Source organism: Mercenaria mercenaria, chromosome 1, assembly GCF_021730395.1.
Source record: "Mercenaria mercenaria strain notata chromosome 1, MADL_Memer_1, whole genome shotgun sequence".
NCBI classification, from domain to species: domain Eukaryota; kingdom Metazoa; phylum Mollusca; class Bivalvia; order Venerida; family Veneridae; genus Mercenaria; species Mercenaria mercenaria.
Window position 1 is genome coordinate 98,220,015 of NC_069361.1, and position 13,549 is coordinate 98,233,563.

General features: G+C 35.6%; 1 protein-coding gene across 6 annotated transcripts in view; it reads right to left on the bottom strand.

Annotated features, from left to right (window-relative positions):
* Nucleotides 1–11,925: 11,925 nt before the first annotated feature.
* The window catches only part of LOC123529280 (endoplasmic reticulum membrane-associated RNA degradation protein-like), a 32,261-nt gene continuing 30,637 nt past the window's right edge, over nucleotides 11,926–13,549 (bottom strand). For 4 of the 6 annotated variants that reach the window (XM_045309579.2, XM_053518265.1, XM_045309589.2 and 1 more), the window contains one exon: nucleotides 11,934–12,635. In XM_045309579.2, the coding sequence (XP_045165514.2) occupies nucleotides 12,473–12,635 (163 nt within the window). In that variant the 3' untranslated portion in view covers nucleotides 11,934–12,472. Of the gene's footprint in view, nucleotides 12,636–13,549 lie in introns of all 6 variants that reach the window. The other 2 variants (XM_053518260.1, XM_045309550.2) reach the window with 2 other exon arrangements.

The following is a 13,549-nucleotide window of genomic DNA, read 5'->3' on the forward strand; positions in this document are numbered from 1 at the left end:
TTTTCTATTTTTGACCTAATGACCTAGTTTTTGACCTACGTGACCCAGTTTCGAACTTGACCTAGTAATCATCAAGGTAAACATTCTGACCAATATTCATAAAGATATCATGAAAAATATGGCCTCTAGAGAGGTCACAAGGTTTTTCTATTTTTAGATCTACTGACCTAGTTTTTGAACCCACGTGACCCAGTTTCGAACTTGACCTAGATATCATCAAGGTGAACATTCTGACCAATTTTCATGAAGATCTTATGAAATTATTGGCCTCTAGAGAGGTCACAAGGTTTTTCTATTTTTAGACCTACTGACCTAGTTTTTGATGGCACGTGACCCAGTTTCGAACTTGACCTAGATATCATCAGATGAACATTCTGACCAACTTTCATAAAGATCCCATGAAAAATGTGACCTCTAGAGTGGTCACAAGCAAAAGTTTACGGACGCACGGACGGACGACGGACGACGGACACCGCGCGATCACAAAAGCTCACCTTGTCACTTTGTGACAGGTGAGCTAAAAATCGTTTAATAGAGGTGGTCGCAAGTACGATGTCGACTGTAGGTCTATGTAAAAATTGAGACCTCAGCCCCCCTGGGGAAGGGCCTCCTCTCACCCCAAGGGCATAATTTGAACAATTTTGGTAGAGTAAAACTTATGACCCTGGGGTGGGGCTAGAGGACCATAATATGATGTCACATGCCAAATATCAAGGCTCTACGCCTTGTGGTTAAGGACAAGAAGATTTTTTTTTTTCCTTTCGGTTGCCATAGCAACAAGAGTTCTGTATGGAATTCAATTCTTTGAACAATTTTGAAAGGGGACCACCCAAGGATCATTCCTGTGAAGTTCCGTGTAAATCTGCCCAGTGGTTTTGAAGAAGAAGATTTTTTTAGAAAATGTTGACGGACACAGGACACACGACAGACATTGAGCGGTCACAAAAGCTCACCATGAGCCTTTGGCTCAGGTGAGCTAAAAATTGGTGCCTCAGTTATGGACCTTGTGTCATATGATGTGATTGGTGATGTGGAACAACTATTTTAAGTGTGAATAAAATCCATTTAGTAATGACAGATATAAAGTGAAAGTGCAACAAAACTTTAACCTGAAATACTAAGTAAAAAGGGGCATAACTCATGGAAAATTGATTCCAGAGTTATGGACCTTGTGTCATATGATGTGAGTTATGATGAGAAACAACTATTTTAAATTTGAATCAAATCCATTTAGTAATAAAAGAGATAGAGTGAAAGTACACCAAAACTTTAAACTGAAATTCTAAGTAAAAAGGGGCATAATTCATAGAAAATTGGTTCCAAAGTTATGGACCTTCTGTCATATGATGTGGGTGATGATGAGAAACAACTACTTTAAATTTGAATCAAATCCATATAGTAAAACAGAGATAGAGTGAAAGTGCACCAAAACTTTAACCTGAAATCCTAAGTCAAAAGGGGGGATAATTCATGAAATATTGGCACAAGAGTTATGGCCCTTGTGCCATTTGATGTGGGTGTTGATGAGGAATAACTATTTTAAGTTTGAAAGAAATCCATCAAGTAATTACAGAGATTAAGAAAAAATGCATCAAAACTTTAAGCTAAGTGTGAACGCAGTAGGACGCCGTGTCGAGTAGGACAACTCTATACTTCATATAGTTGTGCTAAAAATAACAGCTTAGAGATGTTTATGTAACGTCGCGGTTCTCTGATGAATTGATGGCACCATCAGAAAATATAAAACAGCATCAGATAATTAAGTTATGTTAGTCGGTACTAGCTATTGCTATGAATAGCTATTTATTTAAAATGCTTGCTATTTCCACTACTGCCAAGGTTTTGAGCAGATAAAGGTGATCAGTCACATTTGAGCCACAGGCACAAGTAATGGACCTGAGACCAAATTCACCAGACTATATAGTATAAATAAACAGATATTTTATTGCAGCAGTATAAAGGATTAGAACTCCTTACCTAGTAACATTAAATCAAGTAATAAAAAATGTTCAGAGGTACAAACCTATGGTCAAAGGGCACCTAATTAACAAGAGCTGTCACAGGAGACAACGCGCTCGACTATTTCGATGCTGGATAGTGAAACTGGGCACATCTGAGGAAACTGGAGCTGTCGCTGGAGTGTTTAATGACTCCAATGGTGGATGAAGATATTGCACAATAGCTCGAGTCTGTGTCAAAAATATTAATTAATAAGAGAGGTAAAGATAAAGTGTATCAAAATACCATGTAAGTATAATTCTAAGCAAAAAGGGGGCATAATTCATACAATATTTGTGCAGGAGTTATGCACCTTGTGTCATACGATGTGGGTGATGATGTGGAACAACTACTTCAAGTCTGAATTAAATCCATTTCCTAATAACTGAGATATAGCGAAAATGCATCAAAATTAACATAAGATTCTAAGTAAAAATGGGGGCCTAATCTATGGTCAAAGGGCACCTAATTAACAAGAGATGTCTCAGGAAACAGCGCACTTGACTATCGATGCTGGATAGTGAAACTGGGCACATCTGAGGAAACTGGAGCTGTCACTGGAGTGTATTTTAACTCCAATGTGTCAAAAATGCTTAGTTACAAGAGCTATAAAGATAAAGTGTATCAAAACACTATATAAGTATAGTCTAAGCAAAAAGGGGGCATAATTCATTAAATATTGATGCAAGAATTATGCATCTTGTGTCATATGATGTGGGTGATGATGTGGAACAGCTACTTCAAGTTTGAACCAAATGCATTTCATAATAACTGAGATATAGTGAAAATGCATCAAAATTAACCTTTAATTCTAAGTAAAAGGGGGCATAATTCATGAAAATTGGTGCCAGACTTATGCTCCTTGTGTCATATGATGTGGGTGATGATGTTGAACAATTATTTTAAGTTTGAATCAAATCCATTCAGCAATAACAGAGATAGAGTCAAAGTGCATCAAAACTTTAACCTGAAATTTTAAGTAAAAGGGGGGAATAATTCATGAAAAATTGGTGCAAGACTCAGGTTTTTTTCTGGCTAATTTGGGAACATAGCCTATACCCCTAAAATTGGGAATTTTGATGTGTAAATGTTCCAAATTGGGAAATATTGAGTCCCATAGGATATAGTAAGGATGTGTTTAAGCACTTTCTCATACACTTGTTTCACATTGTAGAACCTCTTTAACATACTTCCATTACAAAATTGTCCATAATTTGGTCAATTTTTTGTGCAATTTTGATGAAATTTTTTTCAGAATGTAGATTGGAAATTTTTGTACTCATTTTGGGAAAAATACATACTTTTTGGCATTGGGAATATAGCCGAATAACGGCTATAAAAACGGCCGAAAAAAAACCCTGCAAGTGTTATGCACCTTGTGTCATATTGTATGGGTGATGATGTTGAACAACTATTTTAAGTTTGAATCAAATTCATTCAGTAATAACAGAGATAGAGTGAAAGTGCATCAAAACTTTAACCTCAAATTCTAAGAAAAAAGGTGGAATAATTCATGAAAAATTTGTGCCAGAGTTATGCATCTTGTGTCATATGATGTAAGTGATGATGTTGAACAACTATTTTAAAATTGGTTCCAAAGTTATGGACCTTCTGTCATATGATGTGGGTGATGATGAGAAACAACTACTTTAAATTTGAATCAAATCCATTCAGTAATAACAGAGATAGAGTGAAAGTGCATCAAAACTTTAACCTTAAAATCTAAGTGAAAAGGGGGGATAAATCATAAAATATTGGTGCCAGAGTTATGACCCTTATGTCAGATGATGTGGGTGATGATGAGGAATAACTATTTCAAGTTTGAATCAAATCCATCAAGTAATTACAGATATAAATTGAAACAAGAGTGCCGCCAAGCGGGGCAATATATGCCCAAAGGGTTACATCAGAGGATGGGAGCAAAATTTAAAGAACTTGATTGTTGAAGCCCAAAGGACAGGAACAAAAAAAAGAAGAAATTCCAAAAAACAAAAAATTCTAAGCCCACAAAAAAATTCTTACCAGGTAAAGTTATGTCAAAATACATCTAAAAATTGGATGTACCATCCATGTTGTACCACAGAAAAGTGGTCTCGGTTTTTCCCTATGGCCAATAATAAAATAGTTTCAAAATAAGCTATTCATAGTAACAAAAAGGGGAAGTAATTCAAAAACAAAAATTATTGTAAGAGAATAAAAAAGGATCTGCAAAATAAAAACAAGAGCACTGCAATGCAGAGCAATATACACAAAGCAAAGTCATATATGACCTTTGACCCCTAAGTATGACCTTGACCTTGAAGCGAGTCATCCAAAACATGCGCTCTGCACGTCGCCTCAGTGTGGTGAACATTTGTGCCAAGTTTCTTTTAAATCATTCAAGCAGTTCAAAAGTTACAGAGTGGACACGAAACACACTCATATGACCTTTCACTCCTAAGTGCGACCTTGACCTTGAAGCTAGTCATCCGAAATAAGTGCTCTGCATGTCGTCTCAGTGTGGTGAACATTTGTGCCAAGTTTCTTTGAAATCCTTCACGCAGTTCAAGAGTTACAGAGCGGACACGAAACATACTCATATGACCTTTGACCCTTAAGTGTGACCTTGACCTTAAAATGACACATCCAAAACATGCGCTCTGCAAGTCGTCTTGGTGTAGTGAACATTTGTGTCAAGTTTCTTTGAAATCCTTCAAGGGGTTCAAGAGTTACAGAGCGGACACGAAATTGCTAACGGACAGATGGACACCGGCACCATAACATAATACGTCCCTTTGGGCGTATAAAAAAAATGTAAATTTTAAGGTCAAATTCTTTTGGCTTATTTTAGGTTTTATTTCAAACATCAGATTTTCAAATTATAATTATTATAGAAATGCTTGTTTATGTATGAATTACAATATCAGTATCTTTATTAGTTCTTTAAAATGTTATTCTGATTTCTTTACATTTAATTTAACCAAGGTGGGGACATGGAAAGACGCGGACGCCGGGTCAAGTAGGATAGCTCTCCTTATACTTTGTATAGTCAAGCTAAAAATCTAGTAACAGATGTAACAGTGATTTTGTGGACTACTAATCTCTGTTGGAATACATGCGTCTGTGATATTATATTTAAGCATACTTTTATTAATTCCATTTTCCACCCAAGTCTTGACCCCTCCAGTAATCATGTCATTTTTGTGTGTGTGTAAAATGGACCCCATTGGAAATAAGCTTAATGGGTTATCCATAGGCCTCTAGCATTTTAATAACACATGAAATATTTTAGTAATAACATTTTGGTATAATCTTATTAAAAGTATGCTAATTGTGATACTGTGCTATTTTATGGTAAAGAATGATTTCTTTTTAGAAAATATTTTTTATGAAGTTTTGATATTTATGTATTGTAATGTGTTCTTTTATGCTATGACCTAAATGTAAATAAAAATAAGAGCTGTTACTAATGGTGACAAATGCCCCTGCAGCACCTTGACCTTTGATCTGGTGACCCCAAAGTCAGTGGGGGCGGTGTACTCAATAAGTACTATCAGCATGTGAAGTTTGAAGGTCCTGGGTGAGGAGGTTCGCATGTAAAGTGCCTTCATGCAAAAAGTTAACATTGGCCCCTGTGACCTTGACCTTTGACCTGGTGACCCCAAAGTCAGTAGGGGTGGTGTACTCATAAAATACTATCAGCATGTAAAGTTTGAAAGTCCTGGGTGAAGTGGTTCGCAAGTAAAGTGCCTTCATGCAAAAAGTTAACGTTGGCTCCTGTAACCTTGACCTTTGACCTGGTGACCCCAAAGTCAGTAGGGGTGGTGTACTCAATAAGTACTATCAGCATGTGAAGTTTGAAGGTCCTGGGTGCAGTGGTTCGCAAGTAAAGTGCCTTCATGCAAAAAGTTAACGTTGGCCCCTGTGACCTTGACCTTTGACTTGGTAACCCCAAAGTCAGTAGGGTTGGTGTACTCAATAAGTACTATCAGCATGTGAAGTTTGAAGGTCCTGGGTGAAGTGGTTCGCGAGTAAAGTGCCTTCATGCAAAAAGTTAACGTTGGTCCCTGTGACCTTGACCTTTGACCTGGTGACCCTAAAGTCAGTAGGGATGGTGTACTCAATAAGTACTATCAGCATGTGAAGTTTGAAGGTCCTGGGTACAGTGGTTCGCGAGTAAAGTGCCTTCATGCAAAAAGTTAACGTTGGGACGAACGAACTAACTAACGAACAAACTAACGAACGGACGGACAGTTGAAAACTAATATGCTTCCCTTCGGGGCATAAAAATAAATAAATAAATAAAAAATACAGACTGATAAAAAACCCTGTTTTCATCCTAAATATATCAAAAATGAAAAATAGAGGCCTCTCCATATGATATGTCTTGATGAGGTGATCATTTGACCCAAATTTCATGAAAAATCCCCGAGGGGTTTAGGAGATGCAGAACGGACATGAAACAGAAGGCTCAAACCTTTGACCTCGAGTTGTAACTATGACCTTGAGCCAATATGACTGACTCATAAGTTCTGCACATCGTCTTGATGAGGTGATAACTTGACCCTAGTTTCATGAAAATCCTTCAAGGGGTTTAGGAGATACAGAGCACACACAAAATGGAAGGCTCAAACCTTTGACCTAGAGTTGTGACCTTGAACTTGAGCAGACATGGCCAACTCAAAGAGTTCTGCACATCGTTGATGGGGTGATCATTTGACCCAAGTTTGATGAAAATCCTTCAAGGGGTTTAAGTAATATGGAGCAGACAAAATTCTTGCAGACAGACAAAGATCATTCCTATACCGCCCACCAGTCATGGAGGGGGATTAATTAACTTATTTTCAGGCATTCATTGCCCTTTCGGCAAAATAATGTACAGGCACAGCTGTATGGGAAAATTATTTACAACTGAAACAACGAAAGACTAAAAGTCTTTCTTTGCACATGGTTAATAAAACAGACTATTAACAGGTGTTGATGCTTCCTAGAACTGTCTTTAAGACCTCCATTATAGACTGATTTGTGGGCAGTTCCAAAGTGTTATGTACAGGTCATTCTCCATTATGCTTCACTTTTTTTTTTATATATATATTGATGACTAATTGTTTACTGTAAAACCTGTCCAAGTTTTCATAAAATGTCAATCTGTTATTATATTCTATGGTTTTAAAGAAGATTCCATCATGAAAAACTCTCCTGTATTTTTTAATAACAAAATATTACTAGTTTGGACATTTAACAATAGTTGATTGTGGACTTAAAATATTTTTCAAGGGAGGATTATATTCTTTGGATATACTAAATTCAGTTTGAGTTTAATATGTGTGGAATTACTACTGACTGGATTTAAATCTGACCAGGACGGATTTGGAGTCTTCTTGCATTGGAACCAAAATTTTTTTGCCTTCTATGAAAGTCAGATTTGTTTTTTTCGAATTTGAAATCCAGAATATTAATTTATTTTTTGGTGTAAAAAAAAGATAATATCTCTTTTTAGCTCACCTGTCACGAAATGACAAGGTCAGCTTTTGTGATCACCCTTCGTCCTTTGTCCGTAATTTCTTGTGAACACTACAGAGACCACATTTTGCAATCAATTTTAATAAAACTTGCACACAACTTGTATTGGCATAATATCTCGGTTTCTTTCGAGAACTGGCCAGATCCCATCGCAGGTTCCGGAGTTATGACCCTTTAAACAGCCAAAATTTGCTATTCAATTCGATTTTAACCACACTTACAAATAACTTAAGTGTCAATAACATCTTGGTTCCTTTCAAAACCCAGCTAGATTCAATCAATGGGATCTAGAGTTACTGCCCTGAAAGGTGCAAATTTTTCTATTTTGTCCCTTTCAGCCATATCGAGGTTTCATTTATGCTTTGAATTGATATAAATTTGCACAGAATGTTTATCTTGATGATCTCTAGGTCAAGTTTGAAAATGAGTCATGTGGGGTAAATATCTAGCTCACCAGGTCAAATCAAAGGAAAAGCTTGTTAACAACCCAGAGGCAACATTTATGTCCCTATCTTCATGAAACTTGGTCAGAATGTTTATCTTGATGATTCCTATACCAGGTTTTAAACTGGGTCATATGGGGTCAAAAACTAGGTCACCCAGTCAAATCAAAGGAAAAGCTTGTTTAACATTTTTGAGGCCAAATTTATGACCCTATTTTTATGAAACTTGGTCAGAATGTTTATCTTGATGTTTCCTAGTCCAAGTTCGAAACTGGGTCATGTGGGTTCAAAAACTAGGTCACCACTCAAATCAAAGGAAAAGCTTGTTAATATTGTAGATGCCACATTTATGACCCTATCTTTATGAAATTTGGTCAGAATGTTTATCTTGATGATTCCTATGCCAATTTTCAAACTGAGTCATATGGGGTCAAAGAATACACAGGGACATAAGTGTGACTATAGTTAAGGTAGCAAAGACAAAAGATTGCAAAACTATTCACTACTCATGGTCACACTTATGTCCACTATGTAACGACTGGACATATTCCAGTAAAAGTATTAAAACATAATATAAAATTAGGTACTGTCTACTCAACTGGAAAGCTCTATCATGTGGGTAATTTCAGTCCTTTCCAATAATATAAGTATCTAAACTCAGCCACTCCATTACTTTAGTGTATTCAGAATGGGGATCCCGTGCAATCAGAAAAAAGATTAATGGCAACAAATACCAAACTGTTAGACCATGTCTGAAGGTCACAAAAAGACATGTCGCCAGTCCGAATTCCGCGACTGGACCGATCTACGACGTCATCAAAATGGCGGTTTGAAAAAATAACTTTGCGTAATTCATTATCTATTTAAGTTACACAGCAAAACTTATCTTATTATCTTTGGTTTTCCATCCTAGAATATTTGTTGTCAATGTAATAACAATATTGAACTATATAAACAATCAAATAATGTGAAATAATAAAAATATATCTTACCCCACCCGCATTTTTTCAACAGATCATTTTCTTGTTGGATAGGTTTGTTTGGTATATGCTATACCATCAAAATATACTGATATCATCATATTCCAATAGTGTTGTAGCTGTTTATGTGTGCTTAATGTCTCTGCTATAAATGAACACTGTACCAATTTGCTGGCCAACCATCCGTATCGCGTTGAACTCCACAGTGACTTTAAGCATTCGCACTTAATCAAATGCAATGATTAGAATTCCTACCTTTCGTCTAACGTTTCTTTCCCGATAGATATGTTTTATTTTGATAGAAGCCTTTCAAAAGTTAGGATTAATAGTTTCCATAGGATCTCAAAATTTGATTGAACAATTATAATGGAGTCTTTAAACAATAAACTTTCCATAGTCCACTAAGTTTGGATTTTTACCTTCATGTCAGTCATTTTAGCCCAGTTTGTGGCAAATAATTTGCGAGAAGGAAACTTTTCATGATGTGTATCACGACTGGATGATGAAACGTTTGCCAATGTCTGGAATTCTGAGAACTCTTGAAAGTTCTGTGATAAATTTATCAATTGGCAAGGGCTGGCAAACATTTAATAACATTTTTGGAGAAATTTCTTAACAGTTCTAAGACAGAATTCTTGCTATCAAAAGTGTCTTTCTTGAAATCACGTTTTGTCAATGGCAAAGAATATATGGCAACTATTCACAAAGTTTCTTGGAATATAGGCAACCTAATTAGAGAACAGTTGCCCTATATTATTATAAGCTATCTGATTCTAATGGGCTAAGAGTAGTCTACTTAAATACATAACCCGTGTAAGAAGTATTTTAGTTCTATACTTCTTGATGTTTAATGTATAATACACCGGCTGATTCCTGTAAATGTTATTAGTTATCATCACAAATAGTTGCTGTAGGTTTGTGGATGTATGCGTACATGTAAGGGTCGAGCACATAAGATTCTGTGATGAGTTGGGAATGTGACTGTCCTTGACACGTTCAAATTGGCATTCTTGCTTACCGCGGGAGGACCAAGAATCAACCAACGTAGATAACATGCAATGAAATAGGTATGGACTCACCAATAAGATCTTGATTATCAGCAGTAACTGTTACTGGTCCTGTAAGTACCAACCTGAGGGATGAGTATCATTTTTCCCTAAATTATTTAGCTGTAGAGGAAAGCTTTTGTTTGTTAACCTTTCCGTTCAAAAACTGAATTGTTATGACTATTTGTTTTCGTCGACAATAGCTTGGCATATTTTAAGTCTACTGCCAAATTTAGACATATTTGAAATATTGTAAGACTTTTTGATTGTTGTTTGTAATTTTTCACCCACAAAACATTGGCCTGTTTTAACAACTAATATTTGCAATTGCCTGTCTTGACAGAAAACAAACAGGCTTTTTATTTGTCCGAAGGGGGCATATTATGTTATGACGCCGGTGTCCATCTGACCGCCCATCCGTAATCAATTTCGTGTCCGCTGTGTGACTCTTGGACCCCTTGAAGGATTTCGAAGAAAATTGACACAAATGTTCACCACATCAAGACGACAACACAGAGAAGATATTAACGAACAGATGTTAAAACATTGTCAAGAAAATGTTAGAAACAAATTTATTGATGTGTTTCATACAGCAGCTTAAACATTTCTAAAATGATTGTAAATGCTCCACAGACATCATGTCAGTTTTCACTGAATGCTGTGTATATTTTACTGATCAGTGATATTTCATGGTTAAAGGGTTTCGCGTAGACACATCAATTTGAATGGGTCAATAGCAAGATATATGAATGTCACAACAGCAACAACGAAAAGGAAAAGTTGAAAGTAACTTATAAATGTGAAAGATGAATTATATATAGTTATACTCTTTTATTCTATAGTTATGTCCAGCTGTGTTAAATAGCAAGACATAATATTAGGTCACTTGAAAGAAGAGTTCACTCATTCAGAAAGATACGTTAAAAGCCCAAATGTAGCATTATATTACAGACTATAAATATACAATTTTTGAAGGGTCGTGAGTACAAGTCCCTGCGACATGATGGTGTTTTTGTTATAAGTTTGTCTAATCTATTATTACAGTTTTTCAGTTATGTAAGATATTTACTATTAGATAATTATCAACAGGTTTCTATTTTCGATTTACATTTAATTACGTTGCAGCATAAAGCTTTTCCTTTATTTCACGTCCCTTTAAAGATGTACTATGCTCACCTTTTACATAAATATTTCATCATTGCATATTGATCTAAATCTAGAAAATCCTCATTAAACATCTTTACCTTGACTTAGTATATAAACTAACTGTGTAAACTGCAATTACAATTATATGTCAGTAAAGTAACAACTATTTGTTTCAAACAAACTTCCAGAGTTTTAGTAGCGTAATAATTATTCATACTGTGTTTACTTACACATTAATTAGTATGTATTTAAACCTTACACAATACCTTTTATACTCGCAAACATGTTTATTTTATAATTCCATAAATGATATGAGATATAAATTGTTCATTTATTCAAAAATGAAATTTAGGCATAATATTATTTAAGTATGTCTTTAAAATTGTATAAATGTCGTAACTTTTATTCAGAATTACATAATGCTAAATAATTATGTATCTGTACGATGTAAACTACAACAGACTTCACTTTCAGCACCAGAAACAAACAACTATCTTCATTTGAAGATAATGATAGATTTAATTTTCAAAATGGCCGCCATTTTGATGACGTCATAACTCCAGTCGCAGAATTCAGACTGGCGACATGGCTTAGAATGAACTTCAGACTTTATGGAACAGTCTGGTATATGTCACCATTAATTTTTTTTCCAATCGCACGGGACCCAAAATATGGCTCTAAGCGAATACACTATTCTTGTGCAAATTGGTCTATCAGATATTTTAAGTAAAACTGATAATATTTGATCTTGACTTTATAAAATTTAGTCATTGAAAAATGTGCCTTAATTAAGTGGCACCAGAATAATAATGCAACATTCAATTTGGATTTTACATATAAAACAAAAACATTTTTGTTTCATGTCTTTTTAATGGTTTTTACAAATTGTTTTCACCTTTTGCTCACAACGTCTGGATGTCAAAATGTTCATGCATAATGGCAAACTTCAATTTGCCTCTTTTTTTTTTTTAGATGCATACGGGCAACATGTCATCGCCCGTGCAAGCCTCAATCCCACATTGGTGCGGAGAAAGTGACTTGAAATCAATGACACATAAACTATTTGACCACTTTTGACTATGACAAGGGTCAGTGGTACCTGAGATTTCTAAAGTTGTCATAATTTGGTTGCCATGAAGAATTTTGCATGGATGACCTAGTTTTGATAAAAATCTGAAAAGGGACTACCATAATACATTCCTGCGAAGTCTGGATGACAATGGCTAGGTAGTTTTTTTAAACTGAGGATGATGGATGGTCAGTCAACTGACATCCAGTGACCCTAAAAGCTCACTATGAGCACAAACTCAAGTTAACTAAAAAATAATCCTCTGGTAAATGGCTCTAGAAAAACTCATCATGTCTTGTTCTCATGTGTACACATTAACTGTGTCACAACATTACTGTGTAATGATTTTGTGTACTGAGATATAAGGTCCAATCCATCTGTCCACTTGTTCTTGTCTGGCTGGGAACATGTTCTCAGGTTTTCACAGAACTGTAAACTCCTCTTCCAAAACCTGAAAATGAAATAAATATCAGACTTAAAAGAGATGTAAGAAAGTCCTTAGACATAAACTCCATCTACTTTACAACAAAAAGTCAACAAACTTCCCATGTAAGGACATTGCAAATATTGATAATATGTAGGTCAGTTATGAATGATAATTAAGCATTTAGCAAAAACTTGGACAAGCTCTGCTACTAGTTAAATTATTATTATGAGCAGTACTGTTGAGTTTGTTACCAATTTAAAGTGAAGCAGTACCAGAAACAGAAATTTGTTCAAGATATCCTAATGCAGGTGTCTATGCAAAGTCATTGTCACTGTTATAAGAATGATATCTAATCCTTTTATTGTGAGAAGTTGCGTTAACCCTTTATCATGCTGGACACGATTGATTCTGCCATTGCGACCAATATAGGTCATGATCAGTCTGCACATCTGTGCTGTCTAATGAAGATCTGCACTGTTTGCTATTCAGTCAGTATCTTTTTGGTAAGCACCACCTTTAACAGTTAATGGTACTGTCCAAATTGGAAGATTGACAAGTTCATTATAGAAATTTAGCAGTGTAAGTGTTAACATCTACAATGAAGAAAATTTCTTGTTCATGAAAATGTCATCACAATGGACTCTTATTATAACAAGAGGACCATGATGGTCCTGAATCGCTCACCTGTCCCCACATGACCCAGTTTTGAACTGAGTATGACGTCGCTTTTTTCTATTATTTGACATAGTGACCTAGTATCTGAGCTCACGTGACCCAGTTTTGAACTTGACCTAGATATCGAGATAAAAATTCTGACCACGTTTCATGAAGATCCATTGAAAAATATGGCCTCTAGAGAGGTCACAAGGTTTTTCTATTTTTAGACCTAATGACCTAGTTTTTGACCACACATCATCCACTTTCGAACTTGACCAAGA